The sequence below is a fragment of the Grammomys surdaster genome, unplaced genomic scaffold (assembly GCF_004785775.1).
Source record: "Grammomys surdaster isolate TR1022 unplaced genomic scaffold, NIH_TR_1.0 335, whole genome shotgun sequence".
NCBI classification, from domain to species: domain Eukaryota; kingdom Metazoa; phylum Chordata; class Mammalia; order Rodentia; family Muridae; genus Grammomys; species Grammomys surdaster.
In genome coordinates, this window is record NW_021604754.1 from 1,389,118 (window position 1) to 1,407,785 (window position 18,668).

The 18,668-nt window shown below is 41.8% G+C and overlaps 1 protein-coding gene across 1 annotated transcript in view; it reads right to left on the reverse strand.

The window, feature by feature from the left end:
- Positions 1-9,196: 9,196 nt before the first annotated feature.
- The window catches only part of Met (MET proto-oncogene, receptor tyrosine kinase), a 104,096-nt gene continuing 94,624 nt past the window's right edge, over positions 9,197-18,668 (reverse strand). The window contains exons 21-22 of the mRNA XM_028778432.1: positions 11,750-11,886; positions 9,197-11,649 (exon numbers count right to left, since the gene is read on the reverse strand). Of these exons, the coding sequence (XP_028634265.1) occupies positions 11,439-11,649; positions 11,750-11,886 (348 nt within the window). The 3' untranslated portion in view covers positions 9,197-11,438. The remainder of the gene's footprint in view (positions 11,650-11,749; positions 11,887-18,668) is intronic.

The following is an 18,668-nucleotide window of genomic DNA, read 5'->3' on the forward strand; positions in this document are numbered from 1 at the left end:
TTTGTAAGGACCCAGCTCACTATACTTGCTACCTCCGTTTAAAAATCTTTGGAAACTCTTAAGCAGTTTGAAACATCCACGGCAGAAGAGAACACGAATTTTAGGAGAGTGTAATGCTTAGTAAACGTTCAGAAGTGAGCTTATTCTGGTTTGGCAAATAAAAATAAGCAAGCCTGTTTTATGAGGACTTTAAGTATTTGGGTATTTAAATACTAAGTAATGTAAAGAGCGCTGGTCTGCACGGACGCTTCACTGTCAAGTTGCTAGAGCAGTCATTCTTAGCCTGTGGGTCCCGACTCCTTCACAGAGCTCACATATCAGATATCCTGCAGCTCAGTTATTTACATTACAAATCATAACAGCAGCAAAATTATAGTTATATAGGCAATGAAATAATTTTATGGTTGGGGGTCACCAGGACACGAGGAACTGTATTTAAAGGGTGGCAGCATTAGGAAGGTTGAAAACCCCTGCTCTAGATGGAAGGGACAGTTACTCTTATCCTAGCTGTGTGTGTACGATCCCATACATATACGGCCCCATACGTATACGTGTATGGGTATACGGTTCATATTCTGAGTGGGTACTTTTGGTTGGAGTTCCAAGTCACCAAGGTTTAGAGAAACCTCTGTGGTGTTGGGCTCCTGTCGAGTCATAAAAAGTTTAATAAAAATGATGGAAGCTACCGAAGGATGGGCCGACACATCTGGCTTCATTTGGGCCCCTTCCCAGGGTGGAACATTTGTGGACTACCGTACAAAGAGTTTCAGCAGGAGTCACTGTTGAGAGAGCCAGGCTGGAAGGAGGGAGACGGTGGTCAGAGGATATTTTCCATCTACTTTATAGCATTTGGCCCAGTTATTATTATTTTCTTTTGCCATGAGGATCTATTTTACAATAAAAAAAAATAAGCAAACACAAACAGCACAAAGGACTGAGATAGAAAATTTAGGACTAGGTTTTGAAGCAGATAGGTGATGTAATCAGGTCTATAACTTTGACAGCTGTTTTTTAGTTAAAAGGAGAAGGCAATGTTCAGTGGGAAGAATCGACAGGTCAACTGTTGGAATAATCTTGGACTTCTGAGCCAAGTACAACTAGGAGACAATATGGTAAAGCTCATACAGATATCCACATTGTCTTCAGGTCAAAGCGTTTGGGACAAAACCCATCCAATTGTAGGAATTCAGTATGCTTACACTAGAGGGAGTTATATTTTTTTTATTAACAGTTTAATTTAAATATTCCATAAATACGCATATCCCCAGAGTAAAATTATGAGACAGATGTACGAAAGACAGAAACTTGTAAAGCATATGTATTTTCTGAATCACAGATTAATAATAACTTTAAAAAACCTCAGTACACAGTGTATGGCACATGCTGCTTTGACTCCTCCTGCGGCCCCCCCCCCCCCCCCCCCCCCAGTGAATCAACCAGCCCTGATGTTTTTACTTTCCATCATTTTAAGCATTCATTTACTAAACTAACAACATTTCATTAAGTGAGACTAATCACTGAGAGCACTACCTTAGCCCATTAGCTTTCAGACAGTCATCAATCCCATGACAGTTCTTGGGATGAGATCATTACTGTTATTCTTATTTATTTTGTTATTCTGTTTATATATAAGTTCATCTTATAGAAAATAGCTGTGTGGCTCGTTTTAACAGTGGATATTTCTTTCTGAACCGTCTGGGGCAGTGATTTGATGCTTCCTCACCCAGGTGTTCCCAGAGGACACCCCCGCCCCATGGCTACCACAGACGCTCTCACTCTTACAGCATAACAAATTAGAAACAGCTCTGCAGAGAGGCTGCCACTATGATATCTGGGTAGTTTTTCTTTATTGGGACTTCTGAAATTATCTCTGAGGATCATGTGACTGAAGTTGGGTTTCTAGAGGGCTGGCTTCACGTTGGGTATTTCTTCTTTACCACTGAGGAATATGGTGGTTGTTTAGTCACGGTCATGATGAGGGAAAGGCTGGACTCTAATGGAAGAAGCAGATGTCAAGGTAAAGACTTGGGCTGGCAGAGGGAACATAGCTACTTCCCAGCACTGAGCCTCAGAGCCAGAGCTAGAGATGTGGCACAGTGGCGGGCCTCTGAGCTACCATGTGCCAAGCCTCAGATTTGATTCTGAACACTGAAAAACGAAGGAAAGAGAATAGGGTAAGCAAAACAAAAACTAAAATAAATTAAGATAGAATAAGAGGCAGATCGCAGACAGGCATAAAACCACTGAGAAAATTAAGAGAAACCACAAAAAGGTAGGTGAAATATGGGACTGAAGAATTCCAGTCTGCCCAATAAAAATAGGAACTGATATTATGGCTCCGTGGATCATAACCGAGGAACACAAATGGTTTGGGGATAAAAAAAGTTCTGACATATTTGGATGCCAAAAATTTTTAGAGTTGATCTCTTTTGGCCTGGTAAGATTTTCTGCATTTTTGCAGTCCTAGCCAAGTGGTCTGAGGATTACTGGATGTTTCTGCCAACCTGGAACTCTGTGTAGTATGAAGAATGTACGAAGAATCACAGTGAAGAAGTAAATGCATAAAGATAAAGGACTTCTCCCCACAAAAGAGAAATTAATCATCATTGTAGTCTCGGGCCAATGCTTCTAGATAATGTGGTATTATTATTTATTTAAAATTGAAATTTCTGTTTACTCCTGAGAAACGTGGCCATATTCTTCTCAGCTTTACTTCTTTAGTACCACCTGAATAGCATTTGAAACTTATTCTAAGCTGGTCCTTTCAGTGATAGTCTCTCTCTCTCTCTCTCTCTCTCTCTCTCTCTCTCTGTCTCTCTCTCTCTTTCTCTCTCTCTTTCACACACACACACACTCACTCACACAGACACACACACAGACACACAGACACACAGACACACACACACACACACACACACACACACACACACAGTGGTGCATATCTCTGTGAACATCCATATGTGCTATTTGGAGGCCAGAGGTCAGCATCAGGTCTCTTCCTTTACTCCTCTCTACCTTGTTTTGAGATGGTCTATTATGGTCTATTACTGAGCCTCCAGAGCGCAGCTATCAACTAGATTAGTTGACCATAGAGCCCCAGGATTCTCCCGTCTCCATATCCCAAAGCTGGGATTACAAATGTGCATTGTTATGCCTAGCCTTTACATTTTTTGAGAATTTCATACATGAATACTGTATTTACATAACTATACCACTCCCTCCCCTCACTCTCTTTTAAATTTATGATCTCTTCTATAACTATTATTTTATGCATGCACACACACACAAACTACCCAGCCCGTTTACTAATGCTTGTATGCACAAGTGTTTAGGACTGGCCATTTGGGATTAGATAAACTCTCAGGGAAGCCAAAGCTTTTTTTTTTTTAAACATGGATGGTAGAGATTTGAACTCAGGTTCCCAAACTTATGCACTTAGCACGTTATCCACCGATCTCTCTTTAGACCCCCTGATTCCTTTTTTTTTAAAACAACACAGAAATAATACAGGATTTAGAATTGTTTAGATATTAATTATATGGACTAATAAGTAGATCATATGAGAAAATGGAAAGGGGAATACTGGGGTGGCATGGTTCAAGGGTACATGTGAGGAGTGGGGCAGGGAGAAGGGGGAAAGGAGAGAAGGCAGGGGAGAATTCAACCCAAGCTACGTAGGGAAATGTAAAAAGGAAACCTGTTACCTTGTTCGGTAATCCAACAACAAAATACATTATTATAAATAAGTAAAATGAAAAAGGTAACTCATGTGAGCCTTTTGAATCCGTATTTTTTAATAATAAGAAAAACACATGCATCAGAATAATTTTAAAAGTATCCAGTGAAGGAAAGAGAGGGAACAGAAATTCCTTCCATTTGAAGTATTTGTTCAGTATTTGCCTTGAAGCCAATAGAGCTCTAACTGGATGACAGGACAGTCAAGCCCCGTTAATGATGGGCTTTTCATTACCATAGGTATGCTTTTGCAATTTTCCTAGATTTCTGCTCCAGGGTCACATGGTAAGTCAATAGTAGTTATAAACCTCTCAGAGTTGTGATCAATACCCTTTGGCTGATGTAATCTAGACCTTTGCTGTGATTTACAACAAAGGACAGTTTGGGCAGCCTCTGTTTTATTACCTTCAATTCACCAACTGAAATATTTCACTGCCTATGACTGAAGTTTTTTTTTTCTTCCATTTTTGTGATAGATAGGGAATTAAGATAGTCCAGAAGAAAAAGGTCAGGTTTGACGAGGGAAACCAGCAGTAGGTGTTGTTTCCTCTGAGGTTACAATGTCCTCATGCCTTTCTGTGTCACAGCATTATCTCAAGTGCCAGATAGAGCCATGTCTGTGTAGTTCCTAGTGTGTAGTCATCTGGATGGAGAAGAATGTCTATGAAGTATTCCTTAGCTTCTCAGCACATGTTATGCACTAATACAACCCCGGACACAAGCTACTCCGCCTGATCGTGAATTGTCAGTAACAAACCCACTGGAACAAAATAAAACTATTAACAATCTTTAGGCTATGGGGGCTAAGACTCTATCATTGCACCTCAAGCAACTTTCCTAGAATTTTACATGAATTGTTATTTTCTAAGTCTTTTGTGGATTCCAGGTATGAAGATTAAACAAGGGGAAAAGGAAACCAGACACAGTCAGAGTGATAGAGAGTAGCGGGAGCTACAGAGAAAGCTACTGGTGTGCTGATGTCCTTCAGGGTCCTGCACTGGAACAAAAGTGCCACCACCTGGACACTGTCTTGTCATGCTATTTGTACACTCACTTTCTCATCTCTATGCTCGTGGATGAGGTAGTATCACCATGTAAGATGAAGGTTTGCAGTTAAACGTCTGTAAGGTCGTTTCAGATCAACCCCAGGCTACCCTAATGTGGGCTTTTATTGTCCAAGACTAAAGGTCATAATAATATTCCAATTATTCAGTAGCAGTGGAAACCAGCTGTTTTGCACACTCAATTTTAATCCTGAAACAATCTTGTGAGTTAAGAAGGACCAGTCTATTTGACAGTTGAGGAATTGGGTATAGGAAAGTTCAGTACATGGCTAAGTCAGAGCTTGGTCCTATGGTCCAAGAGCCTACCATTTTTGTTGTAATTGTGATGCTTCTTGAAGACTTTTTATAGATCTATGAAAAACCAAGGTGTATTATTCTCCAATTAAGTACTTGCTGTCTGTCTTATCCATTGACTTCTTTGGAGTAAGAAGGTCAGTTCTACAACCTCATTACCTAGCAGTACCTGACACAGAAGCTACCTAATAACTATTTGTTGACCTAAGTGACAGTCAATTTCTTTGTTATTATTAATATTTTTAGAAACAAATAGGGAAGATGTCATCATCTGAACATTTGGTTTATTTTTACAGGTTATATATTTCTTCCCTTTTTTTTTTCAAGAATAGGATCTTCTCTAAAAGTCAAAGAGTAAGAGCATTGTGCTCAATTTAAATGATGGAAATACTTTGGAACCAATATACAAATGTCAGTGAAAGTAGGAAATATATTTATATCTATATGTATATCTATATCTACATCTCTTTCCCCCCTCTCTCTATCTCTATCTATCTATCTATCTATCTATCTATCTATCTATCTATCTATTCACTAACAATATAAAGAATCTTCATATCAGCTATTGATTCGGGTACATTATATGTATAAAATCTTGCATAAATACATCAAATAAAGGCACATAGTATGCATATATCATATGCACTAGCTGATTTGTTTGTCGACTTGACACAAGATAGAATCATCAGAGTGGAAAGAGCTTCAGTTGAGGAAATGCCTCTGTGAGATCCAGCAGTGAGACATTTTATCAATTAGTGATCAATTTGGGAGGACCCAGAGCATTGTGGGTGGTGCCATCCCTGGGCTTATGGTCATGATTTCTAAAAGAAAGCACACCAAGCAAGCCATGTGGAGCAATCCAGTCAGCATCACCCCTTCATGGCTTCTGCATGAACTTCTTTCTTGTTCTTGCCTTGCTTGAATTCCTGTCCTGGCTTCCTCCAATGATGGATTATGATCTGGAAGTGCAAGCCAAATAAACTTTCTCCTTCTCAAAAAAATATTATTAATGTTTGGATCACGAGATGAAAATACATTTCCACAATTAGGTATTCAGGACATCAAACAAAGCTATATAAAATTTCTTATTTTCCTTTTTCTATTCCTCTCTCTCTCTCTCTCTCTCTCTCTCTCTCTCTCTCTCTCTCTCTCTCTGTGTGTGTGTGTGGTGTATGTCTGTGCATGTTTTGCATGTGTGGGTACTTTGGTACAGCATATGTACATGTGGAGGTGTGTGGTTGATGTTGGGCATCGTTCTTTAATCACCATCTTAGTTCAGATTTTCTATTCCTGTAATAAATCATCATTTCTAAAGGTAGCATGGGGAGGAACTTACAGTTCCCAGTTACAGTCCATCATCAAAAGATTAGGGCAGGATCTCAAGTAGGGAAGGAACCTGGAGGCAGAAGAAGCAGAAGACATGGAGGAGTGTTGCTGACTGGCTTGCTCATGGCTTAATCAGTTTGGGTTCTTCCTCTTCTTCTTCTTCTTACCCCTCTTCCTCCCCCTCTTCTTTCCTCTTCCTCTTTTTCCTCTCCTTCTCTTATCTTGTTCTTCACCTTCTTCAACTTTTATTGATGCTTTGTGACTTTCACAGTATGCACCCCATTCACACCCATCTGCCAGTCCTTGCATAGTCACCCTTCACCCTTGCAAACCTCTCCCCAAAAGAAAAAATATCTCACCGTGGAAGCTGCAGTGCGTCACACAGTAAATCCTTTTGCCCAAACAGCTTTACTTGCAAATGTTCATTGCAGTGAGTCATTGGTCTGATTTGAGGTCTTTGGCTTCTGCTATACTATCAATACTGGATAGTCCCCGGGACTTCTCTTGGATACCCTGTTGCTGCCGTGTGTTGTGGAGATCCTGAAGCTTTGGTTCTGTGTGTTTGGCCCCTTCATGTGTTCCAGAAGCTCCTAGGTGAGGTACGTGTTGGACTAGGACAACTTAAAGCCCTGGATGTGGGTCTGGGTGATAGCTAAGTTGGTCATCCTGTCAGCTCTCCTTTGCTCAAGCCACTAGGGCCAACTCTCCCTCATTGCTTTAGTGTGGGACAGGGAATGCTTGCCCAAGTGCCACAGCTAGTGAGGGTGGGGGCATCTCAGAGCAGCCCTCAGACATCATCATGGCCCTGGGTGGCAGCCCAGACCACAGATGTCCACAGGGCCTTTGGTGATAACATGGGCCAGGGTCATGAGCACAGATCCCTGCTGCAGTAGGGCCACAAACTTGGCAACAGCAAGGGCCCAGACATCATCATGGCTTCAGGCAGCAGTGCAGGCTACTGATATCAGGCTGTTCCTCTTCACATCAGTTCTGTCTCTCTTGAAAGTGCACAAACTACTCTGCTTCTTTCTTTCCATGAAATTCTTGCTGATTGTAGCGGCTCCTCCACCAGCAGTTATGGCATGCACAGGCAGGCCTCTGGCTGGGCCTCTGTCAGTTTGTTTTCTTATACCACTTAGGACCAGGGTGGGTACTATTCCCAGTAGTTTTGGACCACCCACATAAATCACTAATTAGGAAGATGTACCACAGGCTTGCCCATAGGCCATTCTGATAGGGGCGTCTTCTCAGTTGACGTTCCCTCTTCCCAGATGAATCTAGCTTGTCTTAAGTTGACATAAAACTAGCCAGAATACTTCCTATATAACTGTTCGAAGCAGGATTTCCATTATTCAGGCCTTGCTCAAAAGGCTTGTCCTGGAGATCCCCTATCTCTGTCTTCAGAATTAGAGGCTGGTTGCCATGATTACCTGACAGGTCAGTGGGTTCTCAAGATCTGAGCTTCAGCCTTCATGCCTGTGCAACAAGCATTTCAACCACTAAGCCATCTTCCGCCCCATATTATTTTCTATGCTGGCCAGTTTTTGAAATAAGCTATAGTCTATTTAAAAGGAGGAACCTCAGTTGAGAAAATTTCCCCACCAGACTTGCCTGTGGGCAAGCCTGAGACTAAGGTGCATTTTCTTGATTGATGATTGATGTGGGAGGACCCAGCTCACTGTGGGCAGTGCCACCTCTGGATTGGTGGTCTTGGAACTATATGAAAGCAAGTTCAGTAAGCCAGGTAGAGCAGGCTTGCCCATGGCCTTTGCTTCTGCTCCTGCCTTTAGATTCCTGTCCTGTTTGAGTTCCTGCCCTGACTTCCTTTGATGATGGGCAGTAATGTGTAACTATAAGCTAAAATCAACTCTTTCTTCCACAAGTTGTTTTTGGTCATGATGTTTTATCACAGCAATAGAAGCCTCTTTCCTCAGAAGGTTCCCATGTGCATGTCCTGTATTGGTGTTCACCAAATGTCACAGGAGATACATAGCTAAGAACTTTTCCTGCATGGTTTCAAGTGGCTGACAGGAAATGAAACTGCTGGCTCAGTCCAGTAATTATAAGGATCCAAATACTAGGGATATAAAGATGACAGGATTCTTTCTTCAAAAGACAGAAGAGTGAACTTTGGATAAGACAGCATCTCCTGGCTGGAAGCCTGGCTATGTACAGGAAATAGAATTAGCCCCGAATGTATTTTTATCAACATCAGTATAAACTTGAATATTTTTTTTTTAAGGAATCAGATATCCCCAAAGTGCTACACAGTTCTTAGATGGCTGACTTATCATCTTTGAGTTCCTTTTTTGTTTTGAGAATATAGAGATAAGATGACTGTAGTTTCTCTGATAGCTAAAGGCCCCAAAGGGTGGGCACATGTGTATATCAAAAGGCAAATTTTGAGGGGCAAAAAGACATCTCTTTCCAACGACTACTTGTGTGTCCAGCTTTCTGCCAACTGTGCATTGAAGTTCTTTAGCCTCAGCCTCTGGCCCACAGACACTCTCTTGCTAGAGAAGCGTTCCAAGTTAAAACAGAATCAAAGACTAGCAGGGGGAAGGTTGTCAGAAAAATGCAGTGAATTAAAAACTCAGGACAAACCACCCTTAGCAACACAGAGACTTCCAGAGAGCCAGGCATGCAAATCTATGTAGCTACTGCCCATACATTAAGGAATCAGCAGCTGAGCCTCGGAGCCAGGTGAAATCAATCTCAGGCTTCCTCTGCCATTATGTAAATGAGTAGGTAATCGAGCATGACTAGCTATAGCCAACTCACAGTATACAAGATGTTACATCACTTTATTTTAACTGTATGATTCATCAGAACAATTATTAACACACGGAGTACCATTCAGCTCAAATGCAAGTATAGGCAGTGACAAGTATCTAATTCTTAGGAGAATGACTTACTCTCACAATCTGTCCAGACACATTGCCCTAGGAAGGTTCATATATAGAAAACATGACTTTCACATTACAGCTTTCTCGAGCATGTATATACAGGTATGGGTGTCTTCCATAGCTCTTTCTGTTCTTCATTTTCTTGACTCCATAATGGCAGTTAATCCTTTCTACATAGCAGATCTATTTATTTATTTATTTATTTATTTATTTATTTATTTATTTATTTATTTATTTGCTGTCAGTCTTTGACAGTGCTCTGTGAATTGGCACCACTCTTCATAATTATGAAGCAGTAATATTTGAATTGAAATAAATCTGGGCTATGGTTCCTTATGTGTTCTGATATGTTCCACCACCATCAAAGACCTGTTGATTACCGTCATTTTCCTGCAACAGCAGCCAAATTCAACTATTGGGTTTCAGCAGAGCACACCCATGTCATAGCTTGCTCTATTAACCCTTGGCTTCAAGTCCTGGTGACGTAATGAGGGTGGAGTGTACTGGCAATCAGTACACTTCCTTATCATAACTCACAGCCATTTAAAAAATCATGCTGCTGCCGAACTGAGCCTTACATACCTCTTCTGAAATGTTCACAGTGCAGTATTTCTGCGGCCTAATGAAAATTTTTCTTACATCATTAAAAATAAACATTTCTATAAAAATATAATACTTTCAATGTTTACACGGACAAAACCAGCTAGGATAACCTAAGCCACATGCACTATACAGTAGTAAGCACAAAATTCCACAGAGCAGAACATGTTAAAAGTCCTGTTCAGAGTAACTATTCTTCCAAGATTTTCAATTGGCTTTTTGTCTGTTTCTAAAATATGCTTTGTTTAACCTAAAATATGTCCCAATGTAAAAATGGGACTTCCCCAAAAGGGTTGGATCCAATTGTTTTAGGTGAGATGCCTCCTCCTGAAAAAGAGTATATATATTTCTTGTTCATTGACCCTTTCTTTGTTTTACACATAAGCTGTGACTGGAAATAGTGAACCCTTCAGTTTTATTGTCCTTTAAAAACATACCGAGTTGTCTTTAAAAAGATTTATCACCACTAGTTACTTATTTTCAAAGTTGCCATTAAAAAACAGATTTAAAAAATTTAAATGTCCACATTCATTAAATCAGAACAAAATCCATCTCAAACGGTTAAATTTTTTTTTTCACTAAGACAGACACTGTAACCCATGCTGGCCTGTGAATCATTATGTAGCCAAGGTTGGTTTCAAACTTGTGGTAGTCTGACTACCTTAGCTCCCCAAATGCTGGGATTATAGGTGTGAGCCAACACTCTTTGCTAAACAGCTGGGTTTTAAATGACAAATATTTTACTATAACAAAGCTATTTCTTGAAAAAAAATCTTCCTATTGTCATCTATGTACAATACATAAAATCCCTGATAATTTATAAACATACCTCATGTCATGCTATTTTGAAAATAAGTGCATCATCTGTGGATATTCCTCCAACCAAAGGAATGTGTATATAAACGTTTAAAAGGGAATGCTTGCCTGATGGGTAGACAACATCAGAAATGGAAAATGTTCATGACCACAAAACAACAAAAACATTTTTAAAACACTGGAATTCCAACAAGCAGCCTGCTGGGACCTCCACATTTATCCTGAACGAGGCCATCTCTTCTGAGTTTTCTATGAGAAATCTTCAAAGTTCATTGTCTCGGATATATATATATGTATGTATGTATGCATGCATGCATGTATGTATGTATGTATGTATGTATAAAAACCTGATTTTTAAAACCTTCAAGCCAGAACTGAGATTGAGAACTCCGCTGAGATAGGAGTGTTGTAGCTGCAGGCCACCATTGGTCCCCAGCCTGTAGGTCCATGCTCCTGTTTCCAATGCACTGTCAGATGAGAAATTCCTTAGAATCCAGGAATTTGAAATAGCAAGTCAATGTCTCATAGTGGTACAGTTATGGCAGAAGCAAAACAAAAACGAAAAACACAACAATAACAACAACAAGAAATGTTGGGTGGCCTTCCAAAGGCCAGGCAGTGAGAACTGTTGGAGAAGGTATAGACTGGTTTGGGCCAGTGCTGTTTCTTGGAAGGGGGCTGGTGGGCCTCTTATCCATCATGTGTTCGCCTCGCCATCAATGTTGTCTTGGGATGGCAACAGAGAAGGATACGGAGCAACACATTTTACATTCACATAAGTAGCGTTCACATGGACGTAGTGCTCCCCAATGAACGTGGAGAAGATTGAGGATATCCTGGAGACCAGTTCAGAAAAGGATGGGCGCATTTCCGCTTTGGGGTGCCAGCATTTTAGCATCACTTCATACCTGCCCCAGAAAGAAATGCTGTGAGAGACACAGTGGCAAGTACTTCTGTACAAGTCACAGACTTCAGACACACAGAAGGCCCCACCAGAGTCTTACTTACAAGGCGTCTGGGCAGTATTCTGGTTGCAAGAGTCTTCTGCCTTGCAACAGGTAGATAGTGATATCAAATGTGTTCACATCGGGATAAGGAGGGGCTCCTCTCGTCATGAGCTCCCAGAGAAGCACACCAAAGGACCACTAATAAAACAAGACAGGAGAAGTCAGGTGAGAAAAGTGTTAACCACATTACTATGAAGGGAAAAATCAGTAGCTCTCCGTAATTAATCCTTGCTTGACATACTTAACAAAGAGAACTAGTAAGCTATACATTTCATGGCCTGTTTAAACCAGAAAGAGGTAAGGTTTCTATTACAAGAATTATAGTTTTCAAAAGGAATATGCGAAGTCTACAGGATGTTTAAGATTTAATCTGTGATCAGTGGAGTACATTTTCTGAGTTCTTTCTCGTAGGGCCAAAGTACCAACATGTTCCTATCTTCCCCTGCAATAACTTTTGCCACAACTTTAGATTTTTATAGAAAAAAGGGACCTCCCAGAATTAAAAAAAAAAGGATTAGAAAATTCCTGTTTATATATGTTTGTGTGTCTGTGTGAGTATATTTTCACCATGTGGCTAAAGATGCTCATGAAGGCCAGAGGACATCAGACCCCCCTGGAACTGACATAGGTCATTGTGAGCTGCCTGATATGGGTGTTAGGAACAGAACTTAGGTCCTCTGCAAGAGCAGTCAGTGCCCTTAACTGTTGAGCCATCTCTAGTTTTATGGATCCAGGTCCTCTTCTGGCCTCTGCAGGCATCAGGTATACATTCGGTGCACAGGCACACATGCAGGCAAAAACATCAAAATACATACATTTAAAGAGATAGGAACTGGAAACTTATCTAAGGACAAAGTACTTGTTATGAAATCGTAAGGACCAGAGTTCTTATTACTAGCCCCACAAAAAGAGGGACAGGCAGCAGCCTGTCTGTAATCCCAGACTTTGAGCAGTAGAGACGGGATCCCTAGGACAAACTAGCTAGTTAGACTAGCTAAACAGAGAGCTCCAGGCTCAAGTAAATGCAATGGAGAGAGGTTGAGGAAAACACCAAGTATCAACCTCTGACCTCCACAAGTACACTCTCATGTGCACACGCGTGCGCATGCATGCACACACATACGCACACACACACACACACACACACACAAATACATGTACAGAAAGGCACACACATCAAACAAACACGAACATGCAAAAAGGCGGGGAATGTAAACATATCTAAATGTTAATGTTAAAGGGAGGCTCTAAATCAGTGTTAAGTAAAAAAAAAAAATCTGTATTAAATGCATAACTAATCCAACTGCTAGGCAAGAGTTTTCTATTGAAAACTAATTTCAATAAATCTGAAATTGCCTAACGTGCCAGATTAATGTGAAACAGCTGTATCAGTATTTTACTGGGAGACCAGAGAGACATGGAGGGCTGAGACAGTTGCTAAAGGTATCTGAAATCACACTGGCATTAACATTTAAAGAGTTTCCAATCCTCAGGCCTGGCTGTGGCTATTAAACTTCACAGATATGCATTTTCTTGATTTAAAGCTCCCTACCCAAAATAGCAAGGGTCACGCCCATCATTTCTCCCATCCCACCCCCACCGGACATGTGACAACCTTGACAAGAAGGTAAGTCAGCATATGTAAGTCACCCTATGCAGAGGACACAGAACAATAGCTTTTGCTAGGGGACATTTCCAGGTCATTTCCATACCAAAAAAAAAATCCTATGGGAAGGACATGAGGCTGGTGTGTGTGTGTGTGTGTGTGTGTAAGAAAGAAAATCTATACCAACAAGGAAGTTAGAAGCAAATATAGCTCAGAATATTTAGCAAAAAGAGCAACGCATGTCTTTGAATCCTGAGACAGAAGGAAACTATGAAGCTCCAGGGTCAGCTCTCTAGTTGTTAGAGTTGCTGAAGCAATCACATAATGGCTCTTTCCTTTGCCCAAATAAAAGAGCCACCCCTCCCTTTTTCAAATGATTTATTTGTGAGTGTGTATTGTGTGTGCGTGTGTGCATGTGCACACATGCCATGGCGAGTACATGGAGGTCAGAGAATAACTCCCAGGATTCAGATCTCTCCTACTACCTTGTGGAGTCACGATGGGAGGCAGACAGGTCATAAGGCCTGTGTGCAAGCACCTCTACCCACCAAACCACTGTGCCGGCCCTCAAGAGCTCTCCTGCCCTCTTTCTTTGGAACAGGGGTACTGTCTCACCCTGTTCTACTTTGGCCTTGAGTTGGCAGCAACCTTCCCACCTCTGCCTCCTGAGAGCTGTGTTATAAATATGAGGCACCCTGGGTCACCCTGTCTGATTCAAGAGCCATTAAGATCGATGACTACTTTGATCGAAGTAGGGAACACAAATCCTCTCCCAGGAGCGAGATGGATAATTTCACTCTCAACTAAGCCTCTCATCAAAGTTTTCATGTATGTAACACTGACTCTGGAAACTTATGGGATAAATGTTTAAGCTCTAGAATTTGAGTTAAAATTTAAGTCCACTGAACAAGTGCCGATTGACCTTTGATTCTGTACAAGTCGGTTGCTGTCCAAGTTACTAGACAGGTCCCAGGGCTGACTGAACTGTGTTAACACTGCTGTGCAATAGGAACATAACTGTAATAGAAATTGATGATAGAAAAGCAGTTCAGCGCCTGTGAAGTATCAATGGGCACCTAGAAAGATTATGGGATGAGGGAGAGGAAAATGGATCTCGAGGAACAGGCAAAGACTGATGCAAGAGTTCACGGCATCAGACTTCTGGATGGAGCGACACAGCAGCAAGAGTATCCACATGAAGTGAGGTATGGTGGCACACATCTCAAGTCCTAGGCTTGGGAAGCTGAGGCGGAAGGATAATGAGTTTGTGTAGTGGGAGATATTTAAATCTCCAACCCAAATATGACCGGTCAATGAAAATACAACTCAGTAATTATGAACATATTCTGTAAGCCTAGATTGGGCAGATACCCCTACACTACTCTGTTCCCCAGGTATGAGACCCTTACAACTTGAAGATTTTTCCAGACCCTGTGTCTGTCCTCCTACCGCCTGCTTCTCAGTTGTCCTCTCCTTGGTCATCTTCCTCCGCCATTGTCTTCCTCCAGTCCTCCCCTCTGCTCTCTTCCACCAACCTTTATTTCTCCACCTCCCCTTCTTCTGCCCAATCACTGGCTCTAGCCTTTATTTTACAAATTAAGATGGGCAGAAGGTTCACTAGAAATCACCTGTGTAATGACTCGTACCTCCTCTGCAGCTCTTCATAGGAAAGTGGAATTAGTATCAAAATACAAGGCCGGGGCTGTCCACAAGTTAGAGGCCAGAATGAAGTGCTAGAGGCTAGACACCCTGTCTGAAGCCCTTATCTCCCTCCAAAAAGAATAGATATTTCTTCTAGTTGAATTTCTAGTCCCAGAGAGGTCACACTTCTAACATGTGGAGTAGGTGATGGGGAAATATGGTCACACCAAAACTCTGAGGGGGAGGTTTTCAAATGATGAAAATGGGCCAGGCTGAAACAGATGAGACATGGCTACCATGTGCCTGGTGACTGGTACCACAAAAGTGCTTAACGCAAAAGGAGACTCTAGCGGTGGTGGACATGACAGTGTTGATAGAGAGCTTTCCTAGCATGCATGAAGCCCTGGGTTCCTCTCCCAGTCTATATAAAACCAGGAATGGTTGAGCATACCTATCATTCTAGCACCCAGGAGGTAGAAGCAAGGAGTATCAGGAGCCCAGGGTTTTCCTCAGCTACATTGTAAGTTTGGGACCAGCCTGGGCTACATGACTAAGATTCTTTCCAAAACAAAGAAAGAGAGAAAGAAAGAAAGAAAGAAAGAAAGAAAGAAGGAAACAAACAAACAAACAAACGGAGAAGTTTGTTCACAAATCCTCAAACGGAGGATTCTGGTTAAGAACAGGGAAGGGAGCTTCAGTGTAAGAAGGATGTAAGCCTGTGGATCTTTTCTCAAAGTCAGATGCCAGAAGAGTGTCAGCCATAGAGGGCAGCATGTGTAGGCATCACTTCCTACTCAAATTATTTACTTAGCCCTTAGAATGGTCTAACAGTGATCATAGCCTTGAAGTGTAAATAACTTTGTAGATGTTGTAGGAACAAGGAAGCCAGAGTTGTAAGAGGCTGCTGAGATCCAGGGTCTGCAATGGAGAAGGAGAGAATAGAGAAAAAAAGACTCTCGAATACCATACCCCTTAGGCACCGGCATACGAAGGGAGGTGGAGGGACACAGCTTCCAGAAAGCATTATCCTAGACTATAACAAAAATGCTTGTCTGAGGGTGCACCTGTATCCAGAATACACAAATGACTCAAACAACTTAAACCAAAAATGGGGGTAAGGTCTGACTAGACATCTCATCAAAAAAGATACAAGGATGTCACTAAGCACATAGTATGCTCAACATTAGTCATTAGAGAAATATAGATTAAACAGAAAACACAGCTTCATTAGATTGGTTTAAACTCCCCAAATCTGACAATGCCAACTGTAGGAGGGGATGCTGAATGGCCCGAACCTACAGGGATCACCGGTCAGGAGAGAAAACGATACAGCCATTCTGTAAAACATCTGACACTTTCTTAAACATTTGAACATGTAGGAGTGTTATTCCTAAATATCTAAAATGAAACAAAAATATATTCACACACTTTTAAGCAAGTGTCTAAGTTGTAATTATAATATGTAATTATAATGTGTATATGTCATGTATAAGATGGACAATATGTAATCACTGTAGGTAACTGCCTACCAATAGAATCCTTCAGCTGGTAATGGATGAGACAGAAGGAAGATAGTCTGTGGAGAATAAAGAAAATGTCTTGGTTAAGAAGTAGGAAGAAAACCAGGTAGCCCAGTGTCTGGAGAGAAAGGGATATTTCAAGGAAGGGTTGAGTGCCTGTGGATGGTGGATGATCCTGAGAAATTCGGCAGAACAGGGACAGAGAAAAGCCAGCTGGACAGAACAAGCAAGAACACACACTTTGGTGAAGAGCTTATGCTAAGTGGGTGCCACTGAATGGGGCTGTCTGGACACGAGTAACTTCATGGGAAGTGAGACCTATGTGGTCTGAATGCACCTGAGGATTTGGTGTGACCAAATCACACCTGGGCACTGGCTAAAAAAAGAACCTATACAAACGCAGGCATGTTTTTGCTCGTAGGATTCGAGATGCTTTGAATTTACGACATACTTTTGGAAACGTTCCACGTCAACACTCAAAAGACGATGCTGCCTTTGAAATGAAACTTTATACAAATCATTCCATGCAATCAGTGGCTGTTGGCCAATGCAGCACTGTGTGTGGCTTACCCTTCACAGTATAGTGTCTTTCAGTGAGAGGGACCACACTGATATCAGCAGTTTCCTTTCAGTGGTTGTTCTAGTTTTTGTGGCTCTTGGGCGAGGCCTTTTCTTTTTGATGCCTACTTTACAGGTTATAGAATTAACTGCATATCACTACACAGTCAATGAGGCTGAAAAGGTCAGCTAGGTGATAGATACCATTGCATCCCAGTCTTAGCTCGCTTGCAATTCCCTAGGAAGCTCCCTCAGTCCCATTTGTAATCAGCTCCCATTCCTATTCTTATCGGTGGGCAACCACTGACCTGTTCTGGTTATAGTCCTACTGCTTTCTAGAAATTTCTCACACATGGAATCATTGAACATTTCATCTTTTGAGTCTGCTCTCTTTCACTTGGTATAGTTTTGGGAGTTCTAACGGCACTGCAGCATATGTCAGTCATTCTTGTACACTGCCAAATGGCTTTGCATCATAGGCATCTCCCCCTCTGCCCCTCTCTCTGTCTCTGTCTCTGTCTCTGTCTCTCTCTCTCTGTGAAGGCCATGGATCAAGGTCTACTTTGGGTATCTATCCACTTCATTTTTATTTTGTATATATGAGTATTTTGGCTGCACATATGTACATATGTGTATCATGTGCTTGGTGCCCACAGATGCCAGAAGAATGTGTTAAATCCCCTGAAACTGGATTTATAGAAGGTTGTTAGCTGCTACAAAATGCTGGCAGGGCAGTAAATGCACTTACCTGGCTGAGCCATCTCTCTTAAGAACCATCACTTTAATTTTTTGGAGACAGAATTTTTCACTGAACCTGGAGCACACCAATTTGAGTAGATGAGACGGACATCAAGTCCCAGGTGTGTTCCCTGTCGCGGTCAGGCCGGGGCTGGAACCACAGATGCCTGACCCAGCTTTTGCATGAGTGCTGGGGACACATTCAAGTTCTCATGCTTGCACAGCAAGTACCTTACCGACTGAGGCATCTCCACGGCACTAGGTGCATCATATTTAACTTATCCATTCTCAAGCTGATGTATATTAAGACTGTTCCTGACTGGGGGGCAATTATGAAAATACTTCCGCAATCCTCTACATGTAAATCTTTGTGTGGGCATGTTATTTCTCATTGTTAGCTAAGGACTCACACATGTGTTTGGTGTAATGCCCACTCAGATCTTTTTCCTACTTTTGCTGTTGAGTTGTTAACTCTCCTCCCCTCCTGTAAGCACACAAGCGGTCAGGTCTGAATGTGAAGGTAAGTAAGCTCTCATCTTAGGCACTGACATGTCACCTTGGATACAGTCTCCCAAGGTACTGACATGTCACCTTGGTTACAGTCTCCTGAGGCACTGACATGTCACCTTGGTTACAGTCTCCCTAGGCACTCATTTCCTTATACTTCTTCACCTATACAAACTTTCTCTGTCAACATCTCAGGTATCAGGCTCTATTTTGTGCTCCCTTCCCTTTCCCTCCGTCCCTTTGTCCCTCCGTCCCTCCATCCTTCCGTCCCTCCCTCTGTCTCTCCCTCTGTCCCTCCCTCTGTCCCTCCCTCCCTCCCTCCCTCCCTCCCTCCCTCCCTCCCTCCCTCC